Source organism: Olea europaea, chromosome 3 (assembly GCF_002742605.1).
Source record: "Olea europaea var. sylvestris chromosome 3, O_europaea_v1, whole genome shotgun sequence".
Classification (NCBI taxonomy): Eukaryota; Viridiplantae; Streptophyta; class Magnoliopsida; order Lamiales; family Oleaceae; genus Olea; species Olea europaea.
This window is the reverse complement of record NC_036239.1, coordinates 22,927,403-22,941,997: the sequence shown is the minus strand read 5'-3', so window position 1 is coordinate 22,941,997 and position 14,595 is coordinate 22,927,403. Positions and strand designations below refer to the sequence as shown.

At 35.6% G+C, this 14,595-nt stretch overlaps 1 protein-coding gene and 1 long non-coding RNA gene across 3 annotated transcripts in view; both read left to right on the top strand.

Moving 5' to 3' along the window:
- LOC111390629 overlaps positions 1 to 12,196 on the top strand; it is a 16,791-nt gene extending 4,595 nt beyond the window's left edge. Inside the window, exon 3 of one of the 2 annotated variants that reach the window (XR_002701945.1) lies at positions 11,832 to 12,196. This is a non-coding gene — a long non-coding RNA (uncharacterized LOC111390629). Of the gene's footprint in view, positions 1 to 3,664; positions 7,127 to 11,831 lie in introns of those variants that run through there. The other variant, XR_002701946.1, reaches the window with a different exon arrangement.
- A 50-nt stretch (positions 12,197 to 12,246) lies between these two features.
- Positions 12,247 to 13,032, top strand: LOC111380215. The gene has a single exon (XM_023003717.1). It carries the CDS (start codon positions 12,247 to 12,249, stop codon positions 13,030 to 13,032), a length of 786 nt encoding a protein of 261 aa, XP_022859485.1.
- The last annotated feature ends 1,563 nt before the right edge of the window (positions 13,033 to 14,595 follow it).

Here is a 14,595-nt window from a genome sequence, read left to right as displayed (position 1 = left end):
AGGGGGGCAAAATTAAAAAAAAAAAAAAAAAAAAAAAAAAAAAAAAAAAAAAAAGCTGAATGGCATGGTGGCTGATTTTATTAATTACATCATAGACAAAATGGCGATGTATCGTGAATCCAAATAAATGGAACTAGGAATGAAATAAAAAAGAATTATTCTTGTTGAAAAGAGCCACATCACCCCCTGTTTGAACAAAGCCTACGTGACCCTATTCATGTAGTACAGGTCAACAAAGAACGGGTGGTTTTCTTCTTTCATATTTGAATATGTGCAGAAAAACTAAACTTAAAAACTTTACTCTTTCCAATGAAAATTCCAATAACCAAAGAAAGGCACTAAACCATTCTGTCCGTTAGACTTACTAAACAATATGAATCCAAATTGATAATAGCAAGCTGTCAGAAATACTCAGTCTCTCAAAATTCGATAAGAACAATGAAATAATAAAGCAGAAGTAAACGAGCAAAAAAAAACACCCATGGGAATTGCAAAATGAACTGACCAGCTTAACACAGAGAAATAGCAAACAGTGTTTCCGAATGACAAGTCCATAAGAACCAATTACTCACGCAAGTTGCAAATCTTATTTACAGCAACAACATAAATTGAAAAAATGAGAATTCAAACCAAGGCTCTGATATCACATGTAATATTAACTATAATACCCAAGAACGTGAATAATCATGATTCCCACTTACCATAATGCAGAAAGGAATTGACATACCTGATTCCACAAGAGCAACCTTTGGAGAAGAATGAAGGCACTAGAATATAGTTTCTCTCAATTAAGTTGCACAAGAGTGATGGATAATGTGTCTTTTATAGGGCAGAGAGAAGACTAGTTTCTTTTTCATAATGATTTTCTCTCCATCAAAGATTGAATCTAAATGGGAAATAACATTATTAATTGATCTAGAATTTTACTTACACAAACTGTATAGGATTGTAACCTTTGACTAATCCAAATAATTAAGTAAATATCTGCCACATCATGTGGGATAATTTCTTACATGTTGATCACAATCTTTGCAATTAGAAACATTCAATGTTAGCATAAGATTACTGTAAATTCCATTATACTCGAACTGACATAGTACCCAACTGGGATTAACGAACTGCCAAATTTCTTGCACCCATCTGCTAGTACGAGGGGCGGACGCAAAGAATTTGAGTTAGGAAGGCACAATCAAAATTTGTACTTGATTTTGAATGTTTAATATTTGATCCGAAAAATACAGATTTACATTTAAAAAATATTATTCATTAATATTTTCCTCATCATTTTCATCTATTTGATTTTAAACAGTCATTTTATTAATATTTTGCTCATCACAAGAAAATGTATATTTATATTTTAAAGAATTGTATACTGATATAAACAATTAATTCAAATAATCGAAATGAAAAACATAAAACCAATATTCAATACTAATAATCAGTCAAATAAACACAATTTGTTAGTTATAAGTTAAATTTTATATAATCAGGTTAGGCATGTGCTATATACATAAATAGGATAGGGGAAAATGCAAATTTAGGTTCTAATTAATTGAAAAGTGAAAATTTGTAGTAGATATGATAATTGTAGAGTAAACAAATTTTAAAAAAAAATTAGAAATGTTAAAATTTTGGTAAAAGGCGTGAGGGAGAGAATACGATATTTATAGAAATCAAAAAGAGAGAAAATTCAAATTTAGTGTGATTTTGCCCTTGTTTGGTGAGGATTAAAGTCCAATTTTTAGTAAATTTTGATAAAGTTTTAAAAGTTAAGGAATCCATGAAATATGTTATTAAAACTAATTGAACTTTAATTTAGATTAAAATTTCAATTTCAATTGATACCCCCCCAAGACCCCCCTTGGATTCGCCAATGGCTGGTACTCGAGACGTTGAAACCGTGACATTTGTAGAGTTGCTTAAGCAACCAATCGGGATAACATTGTATCCTGCTGGGTATGAATTTACAGGATAGGTATAAAATTTGTAGTTTCCATAATATGTGGCCATGAAAGGTAAAAATGAAAGTTTAATAAAGTTCATCATAAGCCTTATTGGAATGCAATTATTGGGACCATAAAGGGCTATTCATTGGGTGTAGTACTTAATATAACACACATAAAAATCTCTAGAAATGGATTATTTAGAGTGGGTATTCTTTAATCACTGCACGTTATGTCTGTATAGGAATAATTGTTTCTCGGTTCTAGGCCTTGTAAATTAAAAGGGTGATCTATTTGGATGTTGCCACAGAAGAAGTATGAACAAACATTCTCCGAATGTATGATTGGGAAGGTTAATGAGAAAAGAAATAGAAAAATATTCCAGAGTGCCCATAATATTTACAGGTAATTAAGGTTGTAGAGGGACAATTTCTTAGGCCGGAGATTGAAAAGATGAAGAAAATTTCAAGATGAGGACTTGCACAATGGATATTATTTTCGAGGTAAGCGAGACTATGAAACAGCCTAGCTCAATATAATATGGTGTGGATATGGCTTGGGACAATAAGCTACAACAAAAGAGGGCTCGGATTTTCCTAAGTTAAGCTGATAATAGACAAATGATATCTGACAAGTACTTCAAGCTGTGAAGTAAGTTTCCTAGTAATAAATAAAAATTTTATCTTATAAAGAAAAAATTTCTTTCAAATGAGGAGAATAGAAATGTGGCATCATAAATAAAATAAATATATTTCTCTTTTCTAACAATTTAAACTCTTAAATGAAGTGATTCAAGAAAAGAGAAAACCACCATGAACACGTCAAGTCTTTGATGTGTGTTGATGATAAAATATAAATAAATTAACTCTTCTCTTCTAATAACTAACATTTTAAGTTGATAAAATAATGAATTATATAGGTCTAAAGTGTGAGCAAGAAGTTTTTTAGTTGATATCCTTTTCAGATTTCTAGCACATTGTTTTCTTTAAAAGCTTCAGCCATGGAAAATAATGATCTGTATATGAAAGCGAGTTACTAATATACTGTAACTTTTATTATTGATTGCTAATATTTAACACAATTTTCATGAGATTCCACTACATTACCAAAAATTGAGGTTACAACCTATACCAGTCCCAGTGAAGAAGAGTTATACATTAATAACTTAAACATTCTACATGGACAGAGATATGCATTAACACACATCAAATGGCAGTTGGAAAGAAAAAGTAACATCCATTTAGTTGCGCTACACTGTACACGATGTTGCACAACATGAATATAGCGACTGGTGAAGTGTCTCAGTGTTCCAAGTCTTGACTAGTTTAGTCAATGAGTTCGAGCTCCAAAAAAAAGCCTAGACAAGTAGAAGTTTCTAGCTTATGATCCAAATATACGCATGAAAGGCCTAAATTGCCCTTTTAAACAACGAAAAAATTTATTTAAAACATCCTAAATTTCATCATTCTTGTTGAACCCCCTCTAACCAATCCCTTTCACCACATTGTTGTTATTTTAAATTAGTGGAAATATTTTCTTAATATTTTTAGTCTATACAGAAACATTTAGTAATTGTAAAGTAAGAATATGCTATGCTCTGATCACATAAGAAAGTGAAGTTCTACAAATTGGACAAGTGTTGTTCTTCTTTAACCATAGAACAATGCAGTCATTGTGGAAGGAATGCCCACATTTAGCTATCCTTCTTACTTTTTTTTCAGGATTGTATTCTAGGCATATTGCACAAGTGCTATTGCTATTCCTACTCCCTGAAGTGCTTTAATTTTTCCCAACAACTACCAATTCTATACACAATTCTATATTGGAGTCATCAAGGCTTGTAATCACGCTACCTTCTCTCGATGTTATTATTGTGAGCATGGTGGATTGTGGCAAAGAAGCGGAGGCGTTAGAGTTGTGATCTGCTGTTTCAATGGCCTCATTTCTTCCAACTGTCAGCTTGATTAGACGCATGCAACTTGATACAAAGAGCAACGCCAGTAGAAGAAAAGATGGAATAAAGAAGGGTGATTGAAAATATTCACCGTGATCCTACTAAACAAATAAACTCGTTATTAAAGGTTAGAGAAGATATGAACAAAATGAGTTAGATCCCTATGTCGACAACAATAGATTTCATAAACTATACTGAATCTCTACCTGTTTCTTGAGGACCTGGTTGTTGACCACAATCTTAGCAATAAGAAACATTCCATGTCAATAAAATATCACAATAAATTTCATATAACTGGTACTGACCACGGTACATGACGGGGTAGACTGAACTACCAATACTTTTGCACCCAAGAAATTCAAATGCTTGTGGTCACATGTAGCAACAGTTGCATTTGTAGAATTGCTTGGGCAGCCAATTGGTAAAGCAGAGTATTGCTCTGGGTCTGAATTTACAAGACAGGTATAAAATGTGTAGTTCTCGAAATATTCGGTCATGAAAGGTGAAGATGAAATGTTCATAGAGTTATTCATAAACCTTCTTGGGAGGCAATTTCGGGGATCATAGAGTGCTATTCTTCGGATGTTGTAGTCGATATACCTCACATAAAACTACCAGAAAAATGAAGACTTAGAATAGGTATTCCTCGATTACTGCATGTCAGGTTAATATAGGTACAGTTATTTCCTTGTTCTTGGCCTTTTAATATGAATGGGTAATATATTAGAACCTCTCCACCAAAAGAAGATGGACAAGCATACTCAAAATGGACAATTGGAAACATTGACAAAAGAAAGAGAAGAAATTTGAGAATGCCCATGTTTTCCTGCCTTCCAGCTAATTGCGGATGTAGAGCGGGATGGACAATGCACAGGCAGGCTTCAACTATAAATATGCCCGTGGCATTTTATGGGAGGATGCTATGGACTTTACATAGATATTTCACATAGGACGGATAGATCTGAAATAATGAATCCCTTGGTTTGTACTAAACAAACAAATTAGATGTCTCTGCTATCCATGGTCGAAAATTGTAATGGAGAAAATAATATATATTTATTTTCCTTGCAAATTGCAGTGAAATAATAGAAGGTTTTGGCAGCGTTAACTATTGTGTTTTGTTTGGAACCACCAGCATTGGATTGTGCATTTTTTCGAACATAATCCCACAAATATTGTATACAGTAGACAAAGAGCATCTATACTTGTAACACCCCAAATCTAGATACCTAGATTTAGAAGTGAAAGTTATACAATTCGCCCCACATAACACCTAGAGGGGGGTGCATAGGTAGTTGCATGGAATTTACCAAATTTCAGTTAATAATTGCATCACAGTATGATTATTAATTAGTCCAGTCCAATTCACATGCAATGTACCCTATGTTGAATTAATGCAGTATAATAAATTGCTGGAAAGTAAAGAACACATAAAATTTGATGACGGAGAAACCCTAAACTGGGTAAAACTCTATGCACAAGCCAGTATGAATCCACTATAAATGAACACAACTTACACCAGACTAAACCAATACACATTCTTTCTATCGTCGTGTACCGCAATATTCAAAACCCTCCTGGGTTGCATGCTCCTGCACCAACTCCCAGATTTTGATCTCATCTATCTCCAGTGGATTACCTGAGAATTCTTCGTTCTCCAACGATCAGAACTTTGGTTACCTTCCTTGATCTTCAACTCTTGACAGATCATCTGAAAGCTTTTGATTTTGGAGTTTGAATTTCAGGTTTTGATGTTTTTCAATCACCAAAGTTGATGAAGAATGGATTGTATATTTTTTAAGGATGCAAGTGGTTTGTCTAATGGACAATCTAAGCTTTTTTGTGAAACGGCACAGATACTTATATGTGGAATGTTTTGGGTAGTCTGGAATTGCTAAAACTCTCAAAAAAATGAGAATTAGTGTTTTGCAGGAAAAATCGACCATCTAGTGAAAAGCTAGTGGTGATCTTTCGCTCGACCTAAGGCTTGGCGAGAAGCCAGGGACGTTCTCTATACATGTGCCACTCGAGCAGTGTGTTAGCATGAATCAAATGAAAATGTGGCGATCCTTCCTTCCTTGTTTTGATATTAAACCCTAACCTACCAACATTTTTTACAATACTGCAACGACTCCTCGACTTTAACACTGTTTCAATTTGAACCTTTTTGTTCACAAAACTACCAATCACAAGTAAACCTAACAAGAAGTATTATAATTTAATTTCCTCTTAAAACCATAAATGCGAAAACTGATTATAAATATTTCTTTAACATAAAAATATTAACGACTTTCATTTAAGGAAAGAATTTTAGAAAACATTTATGTTTAATAAAAATATAAGATGGTCGAATTAAATATTAAACTTATTTCAACTTGAGTCAACATTAAATGTATCAGTACCGAGTCCGTCTCACCACAAGTAGTCTTCTCGAATCATCTTGCCTTCATCATCTGAAATTTGAGAGGATAACGTGGAATAAGCTAACGCTCAATAAGCAAACTTCATGCATATGATGTATGATTGTGATATGCACATGAATTACTTTAAGATAAATGTATTTCTCAATATGTATCATATTTCTTTCATTTCTTTAAAAACTTAACTTTGACATCGTGAGCTGACTTGGTGTATCGCCTAGCCAACCAGAATGCGGTGCGCAATTATTATTTGGAATCTGACCAAATCCTACCGGTGGTACCACAAAGCAGTTAACATTAACATTATCTTTGAATATTAAACATTGATCATTGGTCGAGTGCGTCGGTCCCCCATTATCATTGAATATTAAACATTGATCATTGGTCGAGTGCGTCAGTCCCCCACGCTCCATTTCCCACTCACATCTTTCATAACATAGACATATACCTTGTAACAAAATATTTGGGATACACATCTTTTTAAGACATTCATTGACTCATTGACATTTGAAAACTTTTTTTTTTTTTAAACTTCCTGTATGCTCATGGATGCATATGTCATGAGAAATTAACTTTTCTTGAATGGCAAAGTGTGGATATCCCTAGCCACCTATGAAGCCAATGTACCAAAATCCGATTTCATTACCTTTTATTTAATAACTTTGACAAATTTACAATTGAAATGTAACATGAATCATTACTCTATTAAATTAACTGATTTATTATTGTTGTTGTAAAAATAGAAATAAAACCTACGTGTGAATAGGATTGACATTCCTATCAATTTTAAAGTTAAAATCACTCGTCATTCAAATAGGTAATAATTTGTTCAATAATTATAAAAATAATAGATTAGTAATTGTTAAAATAATAAATCCTTATATAACATCTTTAAAATAATAAATCTATTTTCCTACAAATTTTATATAACTGCACACAATCTGTGCACACAAATACAAATTTATAGATATACTGGCACATATAATGTGCACACACTCATCTATACATATACATACAACATATATTTATATATATATACACACACGCGCGCAATCAATGGCACGCTCATTTCATGTATAAAATGAAATATAAACATTATTTTAATACTAATCAAATAAAATGTCATGATTGCTTTTGAAAAATTAAACAATTGAGCAAAATAATAAATAAATTTTCATACCTTACCACCATTCTAATTTTCCAGAATTCAAAATGCCAATTCATTCATGAATATGATGGAGCCGAATTTAACATGTAAGGCGGTGAAGAAAATAGGTAAAGTCTTATTTTCTAACTTAGTGACAATTATTAATTGGCATAATTTATGGAAATAAATTTTAACACTCCTTATTTATCTTATTAACTTATTTAAATCCTTTAATTATTTTATTGGTTTGAAACCCATTTTGTTGTTCAAATAATAATTTTATATTAAATTACTCAAAAATGCACTTATTGAAAAGAGGAAATACATCTAAATTCAATACAAAAACAAGAAGAGTTAAGATCACATAGTAAACCAATGTATTATGTAAATGCACTTATTGAAAAGAGGAAATATACTAAATTCAATACAAAAACAAGAAGAGTTAAGATCACATAGTAAACCAATGTATTATGTAATTTAATCATATTAAGCTTAAGTTAATAGTCACATCAATCATTTAGAGTGTCTAGAACACATTTAATTATAAAAAATATATAATTAGTCACGATAAATATATTTATATTAATTAAGAAATAAATTAAACATTAATAATAATCTAGATAGACATGATAAATATGAAAGACAAGCATGTGTTGTTACAACACTTACTTAGAGAATGTTTAGTATGGCCTTATTCTGGCATTAAAAGGAAGGATAGTTGGCAAAAACTAAGTGACTTTCGGATTTATGTTTTGAGCTTTCAGTAACATCTCGAATTATTCTGCATTAAATGTGTTACATCTGCTCCCGGCGCGGACGCCACATAGGTAGGATCGGACCATGTGCAATGATCATCACAGCCACGTATGACTAATGGAGGACCCAACACCAACCGTTGGCCTACTGACTCATGGCCAAAGGAATAACGAACCAAGTTCCTTAAGATGACCATTTCGCATTTCCCTTTTTTCCTTGTTCTTTTTCTATCAAAGAAAACTTAAAAATTAGTCTGTCAAATATCCAACTATATTGACCATCATCTGTTAAGTTTCCCCAAAAAAAAGAAATGCTTTTGATTGAAGGACTCAATTGTAGTTGCTCTCATGCCTTGTAGTTTGGACTTTGGAGTTCTTTTCTGTTACCAAAATACACGACTTCTTTCATATCTTGTGTACGATGAAGAAAATTGGTCAGCAGTTCACTATAAATTAAAAGGGTAATTAGCACAAAACGTCCCTACCTTCCGACGTTTTTTTGGAAAACGTCTCTATCTTTCATTTTTTGGCGGATTACACCCCCACCTTTACTTTTTTTTGCGCAAAACGTCCTTCTATCAACTCCCCGTTAAAATGCTCCGTTAAATCAATGGCTAATTAGCACAAAAGGTTCCTACCTTTTCAATATTATTGTGTAAAACGTCTATATCTTTTATTTTTTGGCATAATTAGCACAAAAAATCCTTACATTTCAATGTTATTGTGCAAAACGTCCCTACCTTTCATTTTTCAACATTTTCACCCCTACCTTTCACCTTTCATTGGGATAATTGGCACAAAACGTCCCTACCTTTCAAGTTTATTGTGGAAACGTCCCAACCTTTCATTTTTTGGTATTTTTGTCCCTACCTTTTACATTTCTTTGCGCAGAAGGATTTTTTCATTAGTTTTTGACAATTTTACCCTCCATTCAAATAAAAAAAATAAAGAACTAATTGCAATAATAGTCCAAAAATTTCGAAAAAATGACAAATCGGTCACAATTTATTGTGAACTGAAAAATTTTTAAATTACCCAAAAAAAAAGAAGGGAAACTCGAATGTACATAGAAATAATCAAGAAATAGAGAAATTTTAGAACCATAGCTAATGAAACTGGAAATCTTCAAAAATGGGTAAGTTTAAATCTCAATTTTTATTCAGTGAAGAGTAGATGGAAGGCTTGAGGCAAAAATCACGTAATCTTCAAAAATTTTCATTTCCATTAGTTATGATTAAAAAAAATTATCCATTTCTTGATTATTTTCCTGTACATTCAAGTTTCTTTTCTCTATTTAATTTTAAAAATTTTTAGTTCACAATAAATTATGACTGATTTATAATATTTAAAAAAAATTGGGACTATAATTGCAATTAGTTCTTTATTTTTTCTTTTCTTTTCTTTTTGTTTCATTTCAATGGAGGGTAAAATAGTCAAAAAGACCTTCTGTGCAAAGAACTGTGGAAGGTAGGGGCAAAAATGTCAAAAATGAAAGGTATGGATGTTTTCAACAATAAATTTGAAAGGTATGGACGTTTTGTGCCAATTACCGCTTTTCATTACGTAAAAAGTCATTTTCATCCATTTTTTCAATAAAATGACAATTTTACCCTCCTATTCAAATAAAACAAAAAGAAAAAATGAATTACCAACTACAACCATAATCCTTAAATTTTTAAAAAATTACAAAGAAATCATAAATTCTCAACCACGACCACTTTCATAACCTATCAAGCTGTCAACTATAAATCCACATAACACCATCTTTCAGCCACCATGCCCACAGGACTCCACGACCATAATGTGGTTGTTTCGGACAGATTAATGACCAATAGCATGGAGGAGAATATTGGGGAGAGTGAGGCGAGGCTTGTGGTGGTGGAGTATGATAGGTGTTGTGACCGAAAGGTGGTGCTATATAGATCTATAGGTGGTGGCTTGGTGGGGTTGTAAAAGTGGCAGTAGTGGAGAATTTAGGATTTATCTGTAATGTTTTGAAAAATTTAGGACTATGATTGCAATTAATTATTTATTTTTCCTTTCTTTTCTTGTTGTTTTATTTGCATAGGAGGGTAAAATCGTCATTTTATTGAAAAAATAGATGAAAATGACCTTTTACGCAATGAAAGATGAAAGGTAAAGGTGAAAATGCTAAAAAATGAAAGATAGGGACGTTTTGCACAATAATATTGAAAAGTATGGACCTTGTGTGCTAATTATGCCAAAATATGAAAAGTATGGACGTTTTACACAATAATATTGAAAGATATGGACATTTTGTACTAATTACCCTTTGATTTAACGGAGCATTTTAACGGAAAGTTGACATAAGGACATTTTGCGCAAAAAAAGGTAAAGGTGAGGGTGTAATTCGCCAAAAAACGAAAAGCATGGATGTTTTCCACAAAAAATCGAAAGGTATGGATGTTTTGTGCTAATTACCCTTATAATTTATGATGATCTTTTATCCTCTTGTTATGGAAAGTGGTAATATTTTCACGACCCGAGTTCTCTATCACAAGTCTAATTCGTTTCTTGAGGATGAATCCTACAAAAAAAATAATGTTCGAGAATTGTATCTTGTATCTAATATTTGAAGGTGTTAATGTGTTATTTTCTATAAAATGTCATTCTTCAGTACGGATACTGATCATGGTGTGCAACGCAATTGAGTTTCATACTAACATCTTCTCAAGATAAAATTAAGCTGCCATTTGGATGTCGAGCATTTCAAAGTTTAATGAGTGGAATAGTGTTTTTTTTTTTTGAAGAATGGATAGTTGAAAAAGAATTAAAAGTTTCCGATTTACGTGTAATATTAATTTATAGAAGATTGTATGATTGAAAATAGGAGTGAGAAAAATAAAATTTAATTTAATGGAGGCCAAACAGGGGCTAAGCCAGAATAATTTCCATTCGTTGACTGCATTTTTCGCTTACAAAGCCAAATCCAGGTGTGAACAAATAAGAATAAGATTTGGTTGCAAAAGCACAGGAAAAAAAAAGAAATCTGCACCAACTAGTTTTTTTTTTGGGAGGAGTCAGACAAAGAGAGGAAGTAGAATATCAGAAATTGTGTAAGAACAGAAAATTCTAGATTATATGTGACTATGCCAATATTGATATACCCGAGGAGTGTATCCCCGAGGACTCAATACATACCCCCACCTCATTTCTCTTTTATGGTCCTCGGGGTAACCCAAGTCCTCGAGGTATCGTAGTCGTCGAGATACCTCGAGCACACATTTACCTTCCCTAAATGTCCTCGAGAATAGTCCTCGAGACATACACCACCAACATGCCTCCTAAGACCTGGGTACCTAACTAACAAACCTAAACACCCAAGGATTTTACATCAACCCTGACACCACTCGTCAAACAATTCCATTACAAGTAGGACACTCTTTATAATAGAAATTTCCTTGGATAAAAACATCCAACCAACACAATCCTACTAGGAGTACACTACCTACTCCTATAAAAGCAGAACCTTGGGCCATTGTTCAGGTACGTTTTTATTATTCTTCAGCATATAGCCTCACTCATATATTTCCCTTTCTGACTTAAGCATCGGAGGGGCGATAAGAACACACCTCGTTGCCTTTGTTTCAGGTATCGGAAGATCACGTTCGTGCTCATCATCGGTCATCAAGCTCGGGAAATCTACAGGTACGATTTTTGGTAGCATCATTGGCGCCGTCTGTGGGAAGCGCTACCAAAAGCCATGGTAAACACACGATCAGGTCTTCCACCCGCGAGCTCATCCGCTCCAAACCAACCCCCTCCTGAGGATATCCCTGTTCCTCAAGAGGAATCATCAGAAGTGCCAGAGCCCCAGCCGGCAGTCGTCACTACTGGAGCCTTTGAAGAGCTCAGACAACAGGTCGCCACACTGACTCAGCTGCTAAGTCAAAGAAATTCGCATCCATCACCCACACCGGCACCCCAGGGGGGTTTTATGGCTGATGCTCGAGCTCGAGCTCCAAACCCCCCATCCGACGGAGTAAGAACCTCGGGTATTCGCAATATGACATTGGGCTTGAGATCGATCGCTATGGATTCCGGTGATATTGCCCGGATCATTCAAGAAGGAATTACAGCTGGCCTGCAACGGACGATCAAAGAGTGTGATGGGACCACCGATCCAATCAATCATCTGAACATATACACGGACGTCATGAATTTACAGGTCGCACCAGATCAGGTGATGTGCAAGGCCTTCCCGCAAACCTTGACGAATGCCGCTAGGGATTGGTTCTCAACCTTAGAGTCCAACTCCATAGTCTCATTCTCGGATTTGGCGGACAAGTTCTCCGCTTTCTTCGCAAGCAGCAAACGCATCAGGAAGACAGCGGGTTTCCTCATGCAACTTAGACAGGGGCAAAATGAGACCCTACGTGACTTCATGACCAGGTTCAACAAGGAAAGACTTCAGATTCCCGACCTACACATAACTGCAGCGGTTTCTGCCCTCACATATGCCATAAAGTGTGAGGCCTTCAAGATGTCTTTATCCAAAACTCCGCCAAAGACAGTGATCGAGCTTCTTACCCGAGCCGAGAAGTACATAAATATGGAGGAAACACTGAACCCGAGAAAGGTTGGACCATCCCATGACAGGGTCGAGCATAAAAGACAGCATGACCCGAACCCTCGTGAAGAACAGCATCGGAAAAAACAGAGACAGGAGGTTCCCCCGACGTCGTTCACGCGTTTAAATACGTCAAAGACCAATATATTGATGGAGATCAAGGATATGAAGGAACTGAAATGGCCTGTCAGAATGAGGTCACCACCCGAATCCAGGACATGAACAAGTACTGTGAGTTCCATCGGGATCACGGGCATACCACGGAGAACTGTAAGGCCCTGCAACGGGAGATTGAAGCCCTTATTAAAAGAGGACTCCTGAGCTCCTACGTCGGTAACGACAAACGCCCGAGGAATGATCGTGGCAGGGAAAAAGACCCTGAGGCAAAAAGGGATGGTCAACCTACTGCTGGAACCATCAATATCATCATTGGAGGTATTGCCTCGGGAGGAGACTCCAACAGTGGAAGAAAACAATATGCCCGACGATATGTCTTGGCCTCTGGGATGCCTCAGGGAAAGCTGGAGGATATTACTTTTGGGACCGGAGACTTAGAAGACGTATCACTTCTACATGATGACGCCTTGGTAATCTCAGCGATTGTGGCCAATTTCGAAGTAAAGAGGGTCTTGGTTGACAACGGGAGTGCGGCCAATATACTTTCACAAGAAGCTTTTGCCAAAATGGGAATCTCATCTCACCAGCTCAAAGCGGTTAAAACTCCTCTCCAGGGGTTTGGTGGAGGAGTCATCACTCCAGAGGGTGTAGTTGAGTTTCCACTAACTTTGGGTTCTGGCCAGAAACAGGTTACGGAGATGACATCTTTTCAAGTGGTACGTGTCTCAATGGCCTATAACGCAATTTTGGGAAGACCACTCCTGAACAAGATTAAAGCCATTGTGTCCACCTTCCACCTAGCCATGAAGTTTCCAACAAGTAATGGCGTTGGGGTTGTCCGTGGAGACCAGACAGCTGCCAGACAATGCTATGTTGCCAGTGTTCGGGAAATAAATAACGACGTCATGCAAATCTCGAGGATGGATCCCGAGGACGGGCAACAAGTCAGACTCGCTCCTGTCGAAGAATTGATGGAAATTGAGCTCGAGCATGATAAGAAGGTGACGATTGGTCAGGATCTTGACGTCACCCTGAAGACAGAACTGACGTCACCCTAAAAACAGAACTTGTTAGTTGCTTATCTCGCAACATTGACCTTTTTGCCTGGAAGGTTGAGGAAATGTCAGGGATAGACCCTAAAATTGCAGTCCATAGGCTTAACATTAGCCCAGGGGCCAGACCAGTGAAGCAGAGGAAAAGGCAGTTTGCCCCAGAACGACGGGAGGTCATTCGCGAAGAAATTAACAAACTCGTCAGCGCTCAATTCATTCGGGAGGTCCAATATCCCGATTGGCTTGCCAATGTTGTTTTAGTAAAGAAGGCCAATGGTAAGTGGAGGGTCTGCATTGACTTCACAGATCTTAATAAAGCATGTCCAAAGGATAGTTATCCCCTACCGCGGATTGACAATTTGGTGGATAGCACGTCTGGACATAAGCTATACAGCTTTTTGGATGCATTTTCAGGTTATCATCAAATCCTCATGGCCGAAGAAGATCAAGAAAAGACATCATTCATGGCCGATTCCGCCATATACTGTTATAAGGTCATGCCTTTCGGTTTGAAGAATGCAGGGGCAACATACCAAAGACTCATCAACAAAGTCTTTGCTAACTTGATTGGAAGGAATGTGGAGGCGTACGTTGATGACATGGTGGTCAAGAGCAA